The following is a 12,451-nucleotide window of genomic DNA, read 5'->3' on the forward strand; positions in this document are numbered from 1 at the left end:
ATAAAACATATATCGTGATGAATAAACCTCTTTTCTATCTTAAAATAGTGAATAATTTCAAATAAAGTGAGCCCTAGGAAATTTTTATATCTTCTTATCATTCAGTTTCACATGTTATTTAGATATAAGACTTTTTCAAATCACGAGAGTAATATATATATATATATATATCAGTTTTTGAGTGAGAGTTCTGAAGGGTTAATGAGAGAAAATTTAATTTTTAATTATGAAGAAATTGTAGAGTAAAGACGGGAAGAAATTCACGAAATGACGAATGATACTACGTTAACAAAATGATCCACTTGTATGAAATAATCTAAATAGCAGACTGTCTAGTGCCCAATGCAAGAAAATTTGGAGTTGATTCCCAGTTTCAAAAGCATATTTTTTTTTTTTAAAAAAAAGATCTGTGTACAATCTACAAAGTCATCAGAAATACAATACGATTCCTCTTACTTGTAATTTTCGGAAATTACATACGGCTATAGGAATTATAAATTAAAATCTCCCATCTATAAGAAGTCATTGAAGAAACTCAAAGCGAAGTTTGAAGTGAAACAGATAACATAATTATTGATGTGGATGAAAATTTTTTCTACTCTGCATCATTCAATTTAGATTCGTGATTCTAAAATTGTGAATAGATTGTCTGTTGAATTATTTTTGCATTATTAATAAATAATTAGTTATATTTAAAGTATACAAAATTTAAAATTAAAAGTTTTTCTTAATTTAATAATAAAAACGGAGTTGATATTTTGATTTATTGACTAGGATACTTGGCTACTGTTTTAGAGGTATGCAGTGGTGGGGAGCTTCCAGAGGTGGAAATAATCAGTTTACTTCAAGAACAGATACCAAGATATCGTCTTCGTGCTGACACTCTCACTGAATTTCAAGGTCAGTTAGCATAATTTTAAATTTTAAACTTTAATTTTATACATTTTGTTACTTTATTTTTTTTTATCTAAATTTTATCAATTTTCCATATAACCATTGAGCTACGCCTCCAAACTATAAGTTATTCAATTATTCTGTTGATTTTGTGTATCAATATTTTCATCATTTTTTTTCAAATATCCAAACATTATTTTATTATATCTTTTTTAGGTTACGAAAACGCTGATTGGTTTATTCCATCTCCAGCGCTTCAGCTTGAAGGAAAAGAATTAAAATTGTCATCGGACCAGATCCGGGAAACACTTAATTACTTCAGTGAGTAACGATTACATTTTAACTATTTATTCATAAGCGTTATTATCGTTAATCCAAATTAATTTTATAAAATTTCTGCGACAATCGTGGAAAAATATGTATCTGATGGGACTCCGTCTGCTACTTATAGCTTTTATAGAGCATATATTTACGTGTTACAGGTAAAAAAGTGCAGTGCTCTGAACGCGCGCACCAAAATTGACCATTTGGGGCGTTGTGGCAAAATATATCGCTGAGCGCCTTTTTAATTAATTAATTTAAAAAAAATATTAATTTTAATTTCCAAAATTTCACAAAATTATAGAATGTTCATAATCATTTTCTGAACATTTTCTCGTTGAACCTAAAAAAAAAAATTATTTTTTTAATTGTTTACACTGTTGTGAACGCCTTTTTTGTCAACTTTGCGCATCTGTACTTTTGAACGATCTTTGGAGATTTTATTGCTACTTTAGGAGTGGATAGGATCTTTCCCACTCTACAAAATGGCCATCTCATTTTTAAAAAAAATTTTTTTTCCGCCTTGCTGAAAAAAAAAGAATTTAATAGATTTTTTTTTTCATTAATATATTACTTAATAATTTTTCTCACTAATCCTATCTTTTAATTTTTTTTTATAAACAACATGATGCAGGGGATATATTTTTTTTTTAAAAGGTTAACACACCAAGTGACCGTTGATGCTTAGTGATTTTTCCTGAAAATTTTTTTTAATTTTTATCAATTTTTGGAAACAATAGTAAAAATCACTTCCCAACAATGACATTTGGTACAACCGCTCTTTTCTCGTTAATCTCTACGAGACACCATGATCAAACAATTTTTTTAACCTTTTAAAATTAATACATACCAGCATGGGGACTTTTCATACTGCTCTTGGACTGATTATCGATTTAAACACGAAATGTTAGAATTACAAAACCATAAAATTTTTCAGTAAATATTTCGTTGTCATTGCAGTAGAAAATTTATGTAATTAGTTCAAAAATCATAGATGAATTCTTAAAAGTTATTCAATCTTTGAGAATATTTATTATCCTTTTTAAATAATTGTATGCATGTAATATCTAAAGGATGAATCAGCGTCAGTGAAGAAATACAGGCTTTTAGATTTCAAAATAAATTTATTAGACTTTTTTTTGTTTTTGAATAATGATAAAAAAATGTGTAGACGAATAAAGATTTTTATGCTGATAGATAGTAATAAAAATTAAAAGCGTTAACCGTAGTTTGATAATTGATGAATAATAAAAAAAGTCAATATCTTTATTGTCATGCACAGACAGAAAACAGTTGTCACCATTACTCTGCTACGTAATAGTCTATCACTTCAAGTGAAGATGGCAATAAGTAACTTTTTAATTTGGATTTTTACAAGGACGAAATGAATCTGTCATCTGAAAAGAGACATTCATTCGTAAAAAGAAAAAAAAACTGCATCATTTTATTCATTGAGGTGTTTCACATCGTATTTTTGTTGATTCTAAAAAGTTTTAAATAATTGACTCATGACAGGTTCAATTGTAATATATCTAAATTAAAAAATTATTTATTTTCATTTTGCCATTCGATGCAAGAGACTACCATGTACTAGAATAAAATTTGCAATTATTTTCTCCCCGTGTGTAACAAAGATATTGAATTTTAAGTTTTATTTTTTGATAATTTTGTCAGTCAATGTATTTCCTAAGTAGTGTCCATATATTCATCTAGTCATAAAGATTTTGAAATTATTTAAAATTTTTGTGCAATTTTAAATGTTTGTCTTTCAAAATTTAACATAATTAAAAATAAACCTGATCTACTTTTGATCTAAACTTGTTGGTAATGATGAATGAAAATCTATGATTTTGATTTGATTCGGATAATTAATAAAAACCAGCATTCTCTTATTTTCTATCTTAACTTATCATTGATATGTACTTATTTATTGTGCAAAAATATATTCGTCTCTTTCAGAAAATATTTGTGTTGGACTCGAGGCTTTTTAAAAGTTCCGCGCAAAATGAAGCGCCTCCAACCTTAGTGTATTCTTATACGGTCCACATTTCATTGTTCCAGTTCATTCCAAATAAGAGAAACATGACAGATCGATTCATGTGACTCAAGTTGATATATCACAAGTGAATCGTTGATATAATTGACGTTGTATATTCAAATATTACATACTAGATGTGAAGCTGATTATAATGTCATTAATTTAATAATTTTTGAATGTACTTTTTACGATTATCAAGTTTTGTCAACGGTTACAACGTACTATTCATCAGTAAATTATTTGAAAATAAGTATTAAAAAATACGTACCAACATGACATTAATTCAGAGTTGTAACTCTATAAAAAACTCATCAGCGGTATACTTTAGATGGTAATAAGTGTCATTTCACATTAATTATTAAATAGAATATAAAAATAGATGAAAGTAAAAATCGTATTTACACTAGAATATTTACTGCATATGACGCAATACTCAATTGTCTAACACTACAATTATTACAAAAATGGTTAGGATTGTTAATGAATATACCAAATTATCAAATAATAAAATTTATTGTTTCTTATTTGCCCATAAAATTTATTATCTCTACATATTTTTATGTTCTAAATATGAAGTATCGACTTTAAAATTTCTGTTAGGTTATAGAATCTTTAACAATATATAAGTGGTCTCCTACAAGTTTCATTAAACAAGTGTCGATCAATGAAAACAAAGTTATCGATGAATTTACTGATTTTTTTTTTTTTTTCACCACAAACGAAATGATACTAATAATTTCTGAGGCCAATTAAAAAACATTAAGTAATATTGATGAGTGCATTTGTACATTCAGAGATGTATTAAAGCTCGACACTTGGATAGAAAACATTGTTTAACAATGCTTTTTTTTTATAAAATAAATTTTAAAGACAATTAATTTATACTAAATACTATTAAGAGTGAGTAGGATACCGATTAAAAAATTAAAAAAAAACAAATAATAATCATAATAGAGTTTAATTAAAAGATGAAAATTTTAAATGAGTAAATTTTTCCAAAAAGAAATCATAATTACAAGTGTATCATTCGAAAAATTCTGAGACAAAATATCAAAGTTGTTAAATTCACTAAGAAAAATTTCTTCTTTACTTAGCCGAGGAAATGAGAAACTCAGATAGAAATTAGATTAACATCGCAATTTAAATTAATAAAGTTCGTAAAATATACTCAATTGAAAAGGGTTTATTTTAATAGGAAAAAATTTCATACCTTTACCAATCTGAAAAACTAGTAATATTATTGAAAATTTATTATTCATTATACTTCATTCTTTACTTTTGTAATAGTGTTATTTGAATGAAACATTAATTAACTTGCCAGTGGGAAGTTATTGTAATGGGTTCGATTTTTTGAATCCCGAATTTCGACAATCTCCACGTTTCATGGTCCCCAGAGTCGAATACAATAATTGTTGAGTGGATGTCTGTATTTGTATGTACGTTCGGAATTATTTTTCGCCTCAATTATCGCGAGTATAAAAAATAATATTGATGTGGGACCAATTGCATCTGATACGTAATTATGCAACTTAGAACTGTTTAGAATTTCAGCAAAATCGGTCAAGCCATTTGTTATGCAGAATCAAAAAACTGAAAGAAATGGTGAGCTAGCTAAATTTTATCATTCTTTCCACTGGGAAATTAGTAGTGGACCTTTCGGGTTGCACTCGGACCACTGGAGAGAACTAATATTTTGCTTTTCTTTTGATATAATGAGTTTAAAGATTGAGAGAGATTTACAAATGGAATTCACATTTTCACGTATAAACACATATGTGTTTTTAAATTGTTTTAAAAGTTAATTTAATAGAGTTCAACAAAAAGAAGTGGAAGGAAACCACTTAGATTTATATTTTAACGCTGTAAACTAGAAAAAAAGTTAAATAAGTACTGAAAATAAAGAGTACTTATACTGAGAATTAATTGTATAACTGAGTTGTTAAAATGAGCTGTGGAATTACTTATAAATGTTAGAGAATAATCTGTGATCAGCAAAGGCTTCAAGAAGGGAAGATAAGGGTTGGCTATGCGTTCAGTAAAAACATTCAGATTCTTACCTCTTTGATGTTGATATAAAAGATCCAGGAAAACCGAACAAATCAGAAATTTCCAGATGTGATTAAATAATATTATTTTTAAATCGTGAATAATTATTATCTTTTATCATTATTATTAGCAGTAAATTATTATTTAAAATTTTTTATCATAACATTTATTTCATTGTTTTCTAATGTGTGTTGTAATAAGTACTGAATGTATTCTATAATGATGATAATTTTATAATAATCGATTAATTATTGGTTACATTGACTATAAAAGAAAAAATATCGAGAAAAACTACTTAATCCAATTTCAAAATTCAACGTAAATTTGAAACGTAATAATGTGACTCAAGAGATAATCTCTTTGAAATTTCATTCCAATAAAATTGATTTCTATATAATGAACGAACATTCAATTCAAACACATAATGTACTGTTCCATATATTTCCAAAGTTTTTATTCAGAAATTACTGTCATAATACGAATTTCTAAAATTAAATATTTTTTCATATTTCTAATTTTTAAAGTTTGTGTAACTATTTTGCCATGATCTCTGAAGAGACATATGTGTATTTATATCGACTGATGCCTACAGTAAGAAAATAGTTCCTATTACTTTTATTTGTCTAAGTAAAGATCTTTCCTTACTAAAAAGATAATTACAAAATTGACTATATATTATGAACATTAAACAATGTTAAATATCATTTTAGGATATAAAATAGATCATTTATAAAAAAACAAAACTAATAAACTAAAAGTTATTTTTGTTACAAAACGTCGTCAATTGCAAGGCACATTCTGCATGTCATAGAAAAAAAAATATTAGTATGAACGATTATAGTCCTTTAACAAAAAGTAGCCAATGTTACTCCTGATACCCATCTCTTCATGTCTGCAAAGTTTTATCAAAATCAGTTCAGCCGTTTCCGAGATTACCCCGGACAGGCAGACCGACAAAAATTCTAAAAATAGTCATGTACATTTAAACAGCATGCGAATAACCCTCTGAGCTTATTTTGAAGCAGTTTTTTCAAAATCACAGACAGACACTAATTTTATTTACATAGATAACGTTATAAAGTTGTCGATAAATGAAAAACTAAACTCTATAGTTGGCTTTTATGAATCCATTTTGATTTGAACATTAAACCTTACGATTTAAAATTATAAAAAATTGTTTTAATTGGATCTTGTCCACACAAATAATTTCTTATTCGCTTTTTTGTGAACAAATAATTTTTCATTGAAAACTGGAATTTTAAAAAGTACTATTAATAATCTATTAATTTTTTATGTTGATTTTCAAGTTTTTGCTTGACTATTTACCATCAACAATTATTAGCAACAATGAATTGTTATTAATAATATTTGATTTTATTAAATATTTTCAATTGATATTCATGATATTCAACTATAACTAATAATTTTAAGTATATCTATTTATTTTTAAGTGTCTTTTAAAGTATAAAGTCATTTTTCAGGGTTTTTTGTTAAATTTTGACATTTTTTCCCGATCAACGTCCAAATAGTACTTCCTGTAGAATCAAATTTAAATATTTGTCAATAATGAATATTTTTACAATTTTCATTCTCAAATGAATGCCTTTATTTTCTAATAAAGTTTATTCGAATAACTCCCTGTAGTTCCTTGCTACTTTCTTTCATGTAAAACTAACACTTTCTAGACTCTCCCTTCAGCTTCAGAAAATTTTAACTTGCTTTGACGGAATTGACTACGAGGTTCTGTTTAGACTGCCAAAAAATTATCAATTAATTTTATTGGAAACCTTTAACGAAATGCTTCGTAACAATGACTACCCTCTACCGCAAGATCTTTACTCCGTCTGTAGGTGATGCTTGTACAATTTAAAAAAAAAACTCACTATTGTCATACAAATAGATAATTCGTAAATGGGTCCTCATAGTTTCTCCGTTATCGCAAGCGTTAGGTTTATACAAAAGTTTTAGATTCGAGTTTGGCTCTAGAGTTAATTAAGTTTAATAATGGAACAATAATAATAAAATCGAAAAATTGATTCAGTAATTAGTTAAAAATTCCATAACTTTTTTAATCGAATTTTTTTAGCGTTATAAATTTTTTAATAAAATAAAATTCATTCCGCTACCGCGATTAGGTGCCTCAACCCCTGACTGTGTAGGTGTCAAGTTTACCCAACAAGTATCCAAAATATTTTCTAGATGGTTATAATTTTCAAGTAGATAACATATGCTGTTACTGTAAACTCTCAACTTAACAGAGCATTTGTCTGATGTCGAACAATGGTTCAAATCATCATCACAAATGTTCTCAATACTCACTTACTCCAATTTTCCTTGCTACCTCATGGCAATTCAACAAGTTTATTAATATTTACCGAAGATATCTTGCAACATTAAGAAAATAGATGCTTATTAGTGATACTGTTTCCATGTGCTTACGTATTAGTAATTGATGCCACGATGGCAATTTCTAGTGCATTTCTGCTAATGAATATGTGCTGATTAAAGTGCTACTGGTAATAATTTATGCAAGGTTAATAAATAATGGGTGCGGAAGTAATTTTTATTCTGGATCAAAACGTATCGAACAGACTACTGAGGGACTAAGAAACAATCAATAAATCGTTACATTATAAATTTCCTATCCCAATTCAATTTTAAATTGTTGTTCATTCAATTATTTTTAAAGTGACTGATTCCTTATTGAAATATCTAATCAGGTATAATTGACCATAAATAAGCCAGAATAAAATCATACACTCTGATGTGTATGTAAAATAAAAACAAAATTTTGTAATTTATATAAAACAATTTAGTGTATTGAGATTTCTCTTACGAATGATATTTATTTTTTGTGTTTCAAGTAGGGGAAATGATTGAACTGTAATTCTTGTTAACTTCCCATTAGGAAGTTATTAAAATTGGGTAGATTGGTGACAGTTGAATTTTCATCATATCTCCACGTTTCATGATATTTGCAAGAATACTGACCAATTTTTAGAATGATGTGTGTGTGTACGTACGTCAGCATTTTTCGTTTTCGATATCTCAAGAACAGATTAAGATATCAACTTCAACCTCAATTTATTCGAAAGATATTATTACAAAAAAGATCTGAGTAAAATTTGAACAAATTCGGTCGAGGCATTTTTTTTATAACAAAAAAACTAACAATAAATAAATGAAAAAATTAACTTTTTAAAATACTTTTAAGCGAAAGAATAATAATTTTATTCGAAAATGAAGTCAATATTGATTAGATATGGTTGTTCATAACCAAATATGACTTTCACCTATTACACATTATTCATAACAATGTGAATTTGTTATAAACAATTAAAAATTGTATCTATTGATAAAAGTAATGTGTATGTCACATAGATTTTGATGTTTTTAACAAAATAATGTTATTTCTGACGAGATATGACTCTTAACAATTACGCATTGTTTATAACTATTCAAATTTGTTATAAACAATTACTAATGGGAAGTTCGTCGTTTTAGCACAGACAAAGTGTGCTCAGACCTATTTCATTTTCTAATTAAATTTTTTTATTTATTTTTCCTAATAAAATTTTTGGATTTTTGTTGCAGTTTTATGTAGCAATCGAGTGAGCCAAATGACAAAAACTTATAATGACATAGAGGCAGTAACAAGGCTTCTAGAGGAGGTAATTAATTTATTTTATTTTAATTTTAATAATTTTTGAATTTTTAATGACAAATTTCTAAAATTTGAGAAAGCTTATTAATAACCAGTCAGTTAACATGATTTAAGTTATATTTGATAACTGAATTTATTTTCAGAAAGTTGCCTTAAATTGATGATTAAACGCTTATATACCCAGGTCGAAAAATAAGATCTGATGTCGACTTTAAAAAAAGGCAAAAGCAGAAAAAAAAAATTATCTTTATCTGATTTGAAACTACATATGCAATAATTGATTGAAAATCGAGTTTTTTTCAAGTCCAAATCAGGTTTAAAATTCTTCAAGAGCTGATTTCGACTTAAATATATGTATTTTGTTCCACCTAAATGTATTAGTATTCGTATGAGTACATTGTGCCGTGTCAGCTGTTTGAGCTGAATACCATTTGATTCAAACTTATAAATTAATAAAAAAAATATTGATTGGTAAATTATTTTATTCATTTTACATTTCAATCGATCAGAATAACTATTTAATCAATTGATAGTTCCAAGAAAAGTACTATTATAAATGAATTTTTCTGTCTTTCAGTAATTTAAAAAGTAGTGCCTTTACTTGCGTAGCTATTCGGCTATCTCAAATAACCATAAAAAATCAATGTACTTTTCATAAATTTGTATTTGGTATTAAAATTAGGCATAATGCAGATCGTGTATTGTTTTTAAGAATTGAAACCTGTTTTCGACATATAAGAAAGGTATTCTGACGTATGATCTTCGATTTGTTTACAGCTAATATACGTTATTTTAGATCGAATTGAGTGAGATATGAACTTCTTGAGGGTGAAATAGATCCCTAGAGATAACTCCTTTCAAGACAGTTTCAGGGTTTTACAAACTTATCGTCAATCTTGTTCCATAATATCAAATGGATATTATTCTATATGAAAATTGCATAGTAGTACACATTCAAAAGTTGTTATTGATTGTATTAACAAGGCGTGTATATAAATGGAATTATAAATCCCACAAATTCTGCAGAGAGCTTTCGATACTGTAGCTTTTGTCAAACTCGGTCCTGGTGGTCTTGGACGTCCTTCAATTTGAATTGAAAATCCTTTCTGATCTTCATTCTGCTTACTGGAGTCTTCTCTGCTCTTCTCTCCCAACAAGATGGTAATACTTGACTCTCCATGGGCACAACTTGCCATCGACTCACTAGGAGCTCAGTCCGCAATCGACTCTCCAAAATTTTTTCAAAAACTCCCACTACTCCAAAACGTCTTCAGTTTGTCAAATCACATTTTCTATTGGTGGTTATCTTCACGTGACTTCTCCCAGATTTTCATATGGAGGGGTCACTTAAAACTAATGTGCATCAACTTAATCCTAATTCCAAAACTTAATATCTAAACTCAAAAACGATATCTTCCATACTTCCATCTTCTTCTTGGAGTCCCATTTTACTGGCAACAGCCTCGTGACTACAACCTTTAGGGCTAGGACGTCTCCCAGCATAGGAAAACTGCAGGGTGACATGTTGCTTTTGGTCCTCTGCTCCACTATAGCCTCCCAACTCTCCTCCCAACAGTCCCTGTGGTTGACAGATTTACTTGTTTATCTCAACTCTGCTTTACTTAGGTTATTGAGACTTGATCCACTAAATTTAATTACTAAATGAATCCCTTAGCCTTGGTTTACATTACTTATAATTAATAAATTAATAAATCAATACGTATCAATAAGAACTTATAAATAACTATCCTACGCCACAAAATACGAATGAAGATTATAATTTTGCTTAAAATACGCAGAAATAAATTTACATAATTACAATGACTCATGACGTTGAATAAAATTAATAAAATAATGAATTAATTAAATACATTGGCGTAAGGAAAAATATTATGATAAATAAAACACTTGAAAATATGCACAATTGGACTATAAAAGTCAAGGTAATTGCTCGAATGAGCTTCAGATAAATAGTTTTACTTTTTAAATCATGACTGGAACACTCCAACTTGGCTATTATCAGCCTTAAATTTTTAATAAGACAATTCTAAAGCTGACAATGGGACGTTATCGAAAAATAACGTCACAATATATATATATATATATACATATATAAATACGCCTATATGCCTCTGTTGCCTCCGTATCAACCTATTGAAACGACGCTCTGAACTCATTTGGCGACGTAGTTGCCTCTGAAACGGAGGCAATTATGTTTTTCCATGTTTAACCTCACCTAACCAAATTTCTGTAACTTGGTACACTGTACTTGAAGGGTGATTTTTTTTTCTTAAACGATGCGGCCGCATCGGACAGCACACAATTTAAAGTTTATGATACCTACTTTTTTTCGAAAAAAGTAGATTCATTTTTTTAAAAAAAATGAAATAATTTTACTCCAAAACGCGGAGGCGATAAAGATATATAGGCGGATTGATATATATATATATATATTGTAAAATATGATAAAATAATAACTCCAATAAAAATTACAAAAGAATGAAATCGTTTATTAAATCAACTGCAAGATCTTGAAGACAGAAAAAACGTCCGGTCAGCTCAAATCTAAGTCAGAAACTAAACATAAATATATCGGTTAAGCGTTTCTAACAACAAATTTAGTCATTTGTCAAATTATGTATAGATGGGGACATATATTTATTTTACACTTCTTCCAATCTTCTAAAACTGCCTCCTGGCAATTTCTGAAAGTTGAGTAAAATATTGAATTCCGCTGAAATGAAAAAACATTCTGAATCTAAAATTCATTGAAACGTAATCATTCATTATCTACTAGAAAAATGAAACGATAATTCAGCCTAGGAAATCAATTTCGTGACTCTATACAATTCAAAATTATTTTCAAAACCACAAATCTGTCTTTCATAATAAATAATTATTTTCATGAATCTTCTTTCCTTTCTTCCCTTGTTCCAATGAAATGGAATGAAACCTCTGGAAGGAATCTCTCGAAAATTCAAAAGAGTTGGAAACGCCAAAACAACAGAGACAAGTCAGTGGCTTAAGCAAATAATTTCAGGAAAATTAAACCTGATTCTTAAAAATTAAAATATTCTCAAATAATCACACCTTGCGCAACGAGTTTCAAAACCAGTTCAATAGCCTTTCCATACTATATGAACTAAACTGGATATCATGGACATCAAGTAACTTACTAGATTTCACTCTGCCCATCAGTGAAAAAGAGCTGAATTGTATACTTGATACCAACATTATATCCTCAGTAACTTCACGGGGACGTTTCAGAACAGACATAGTGATTTTAAATCCACAATCAAATGAACAATGAAAGACCAACGTTCTCAGACTGGCAGTTTCTAACCCAGAATTCTACAAAAATTAAGAATTCTGAACAAGAGTCAAAAATTTATAAATTCATAAGAAGCGAGTCTATACAAATAAACAACTTTTAAGCGACTTTTAAATTTTCTTTACAATCTCTTTTTGTGTGACCTTTTTGTCTACAA

At 28.2% G+C, this 12,451-nt stretch overlaps 1 protein-coding gene across 4 annotated transcripts in view; it reads left to right on the forward strand.

Annotated features, from left to right (window-relative positions):
• Nucleotides 1-12,451, forward strand: part of milt (trafficking kinesin-binding protein milt) — a 30,028-nt gene that overhangs the window by 5,742 nt on the left and 11,835 nt on the right. For 3 of the 4 annotated variants that reach the window (XM_035090391.1, XM_035090388.1, XM_035090390.1), the window contains exons 4-6: nucleotides 796-900; nucleotides 1,111-1,215; nucleotides 8,894-8,970. In XM_035090391.1, the coding sequence (XP_034946282.1) occupies nucleotides 796-900; nucleotides 1,111-1,215; nucleotides 8,894-8,970 (287 nt within the window). Of the gene's footprint in view, nucleotides 1-795; nucleotides 901-1,110; nucleotides 1,216-3,045; nucleotides 3,585-8,893; nucleotides 8,971-12,451 lie in introns of those variants that run through there. The other variant, XM_035090392.1, reaches the window with a different exon arrangement.

This window comes from Chelonus insularis, unplaced genomic scaffold (genome assembly GCF_013357705.1).
Source record: "Chelonus insularis isolate UGA/USDA-ARS -01 unplaced genomic scaffold, ASM1335770v1 contig_76_pilon, whole genome shotgun sequence".
In the NCBI taxonomy this organism is placed as follows: domain Eukaryota; kingdom Metazoa; phylum Arthropoda; class Insecta; order Hymenoptera; family Braconidae; genus Chelonus; species Chelonus insularis.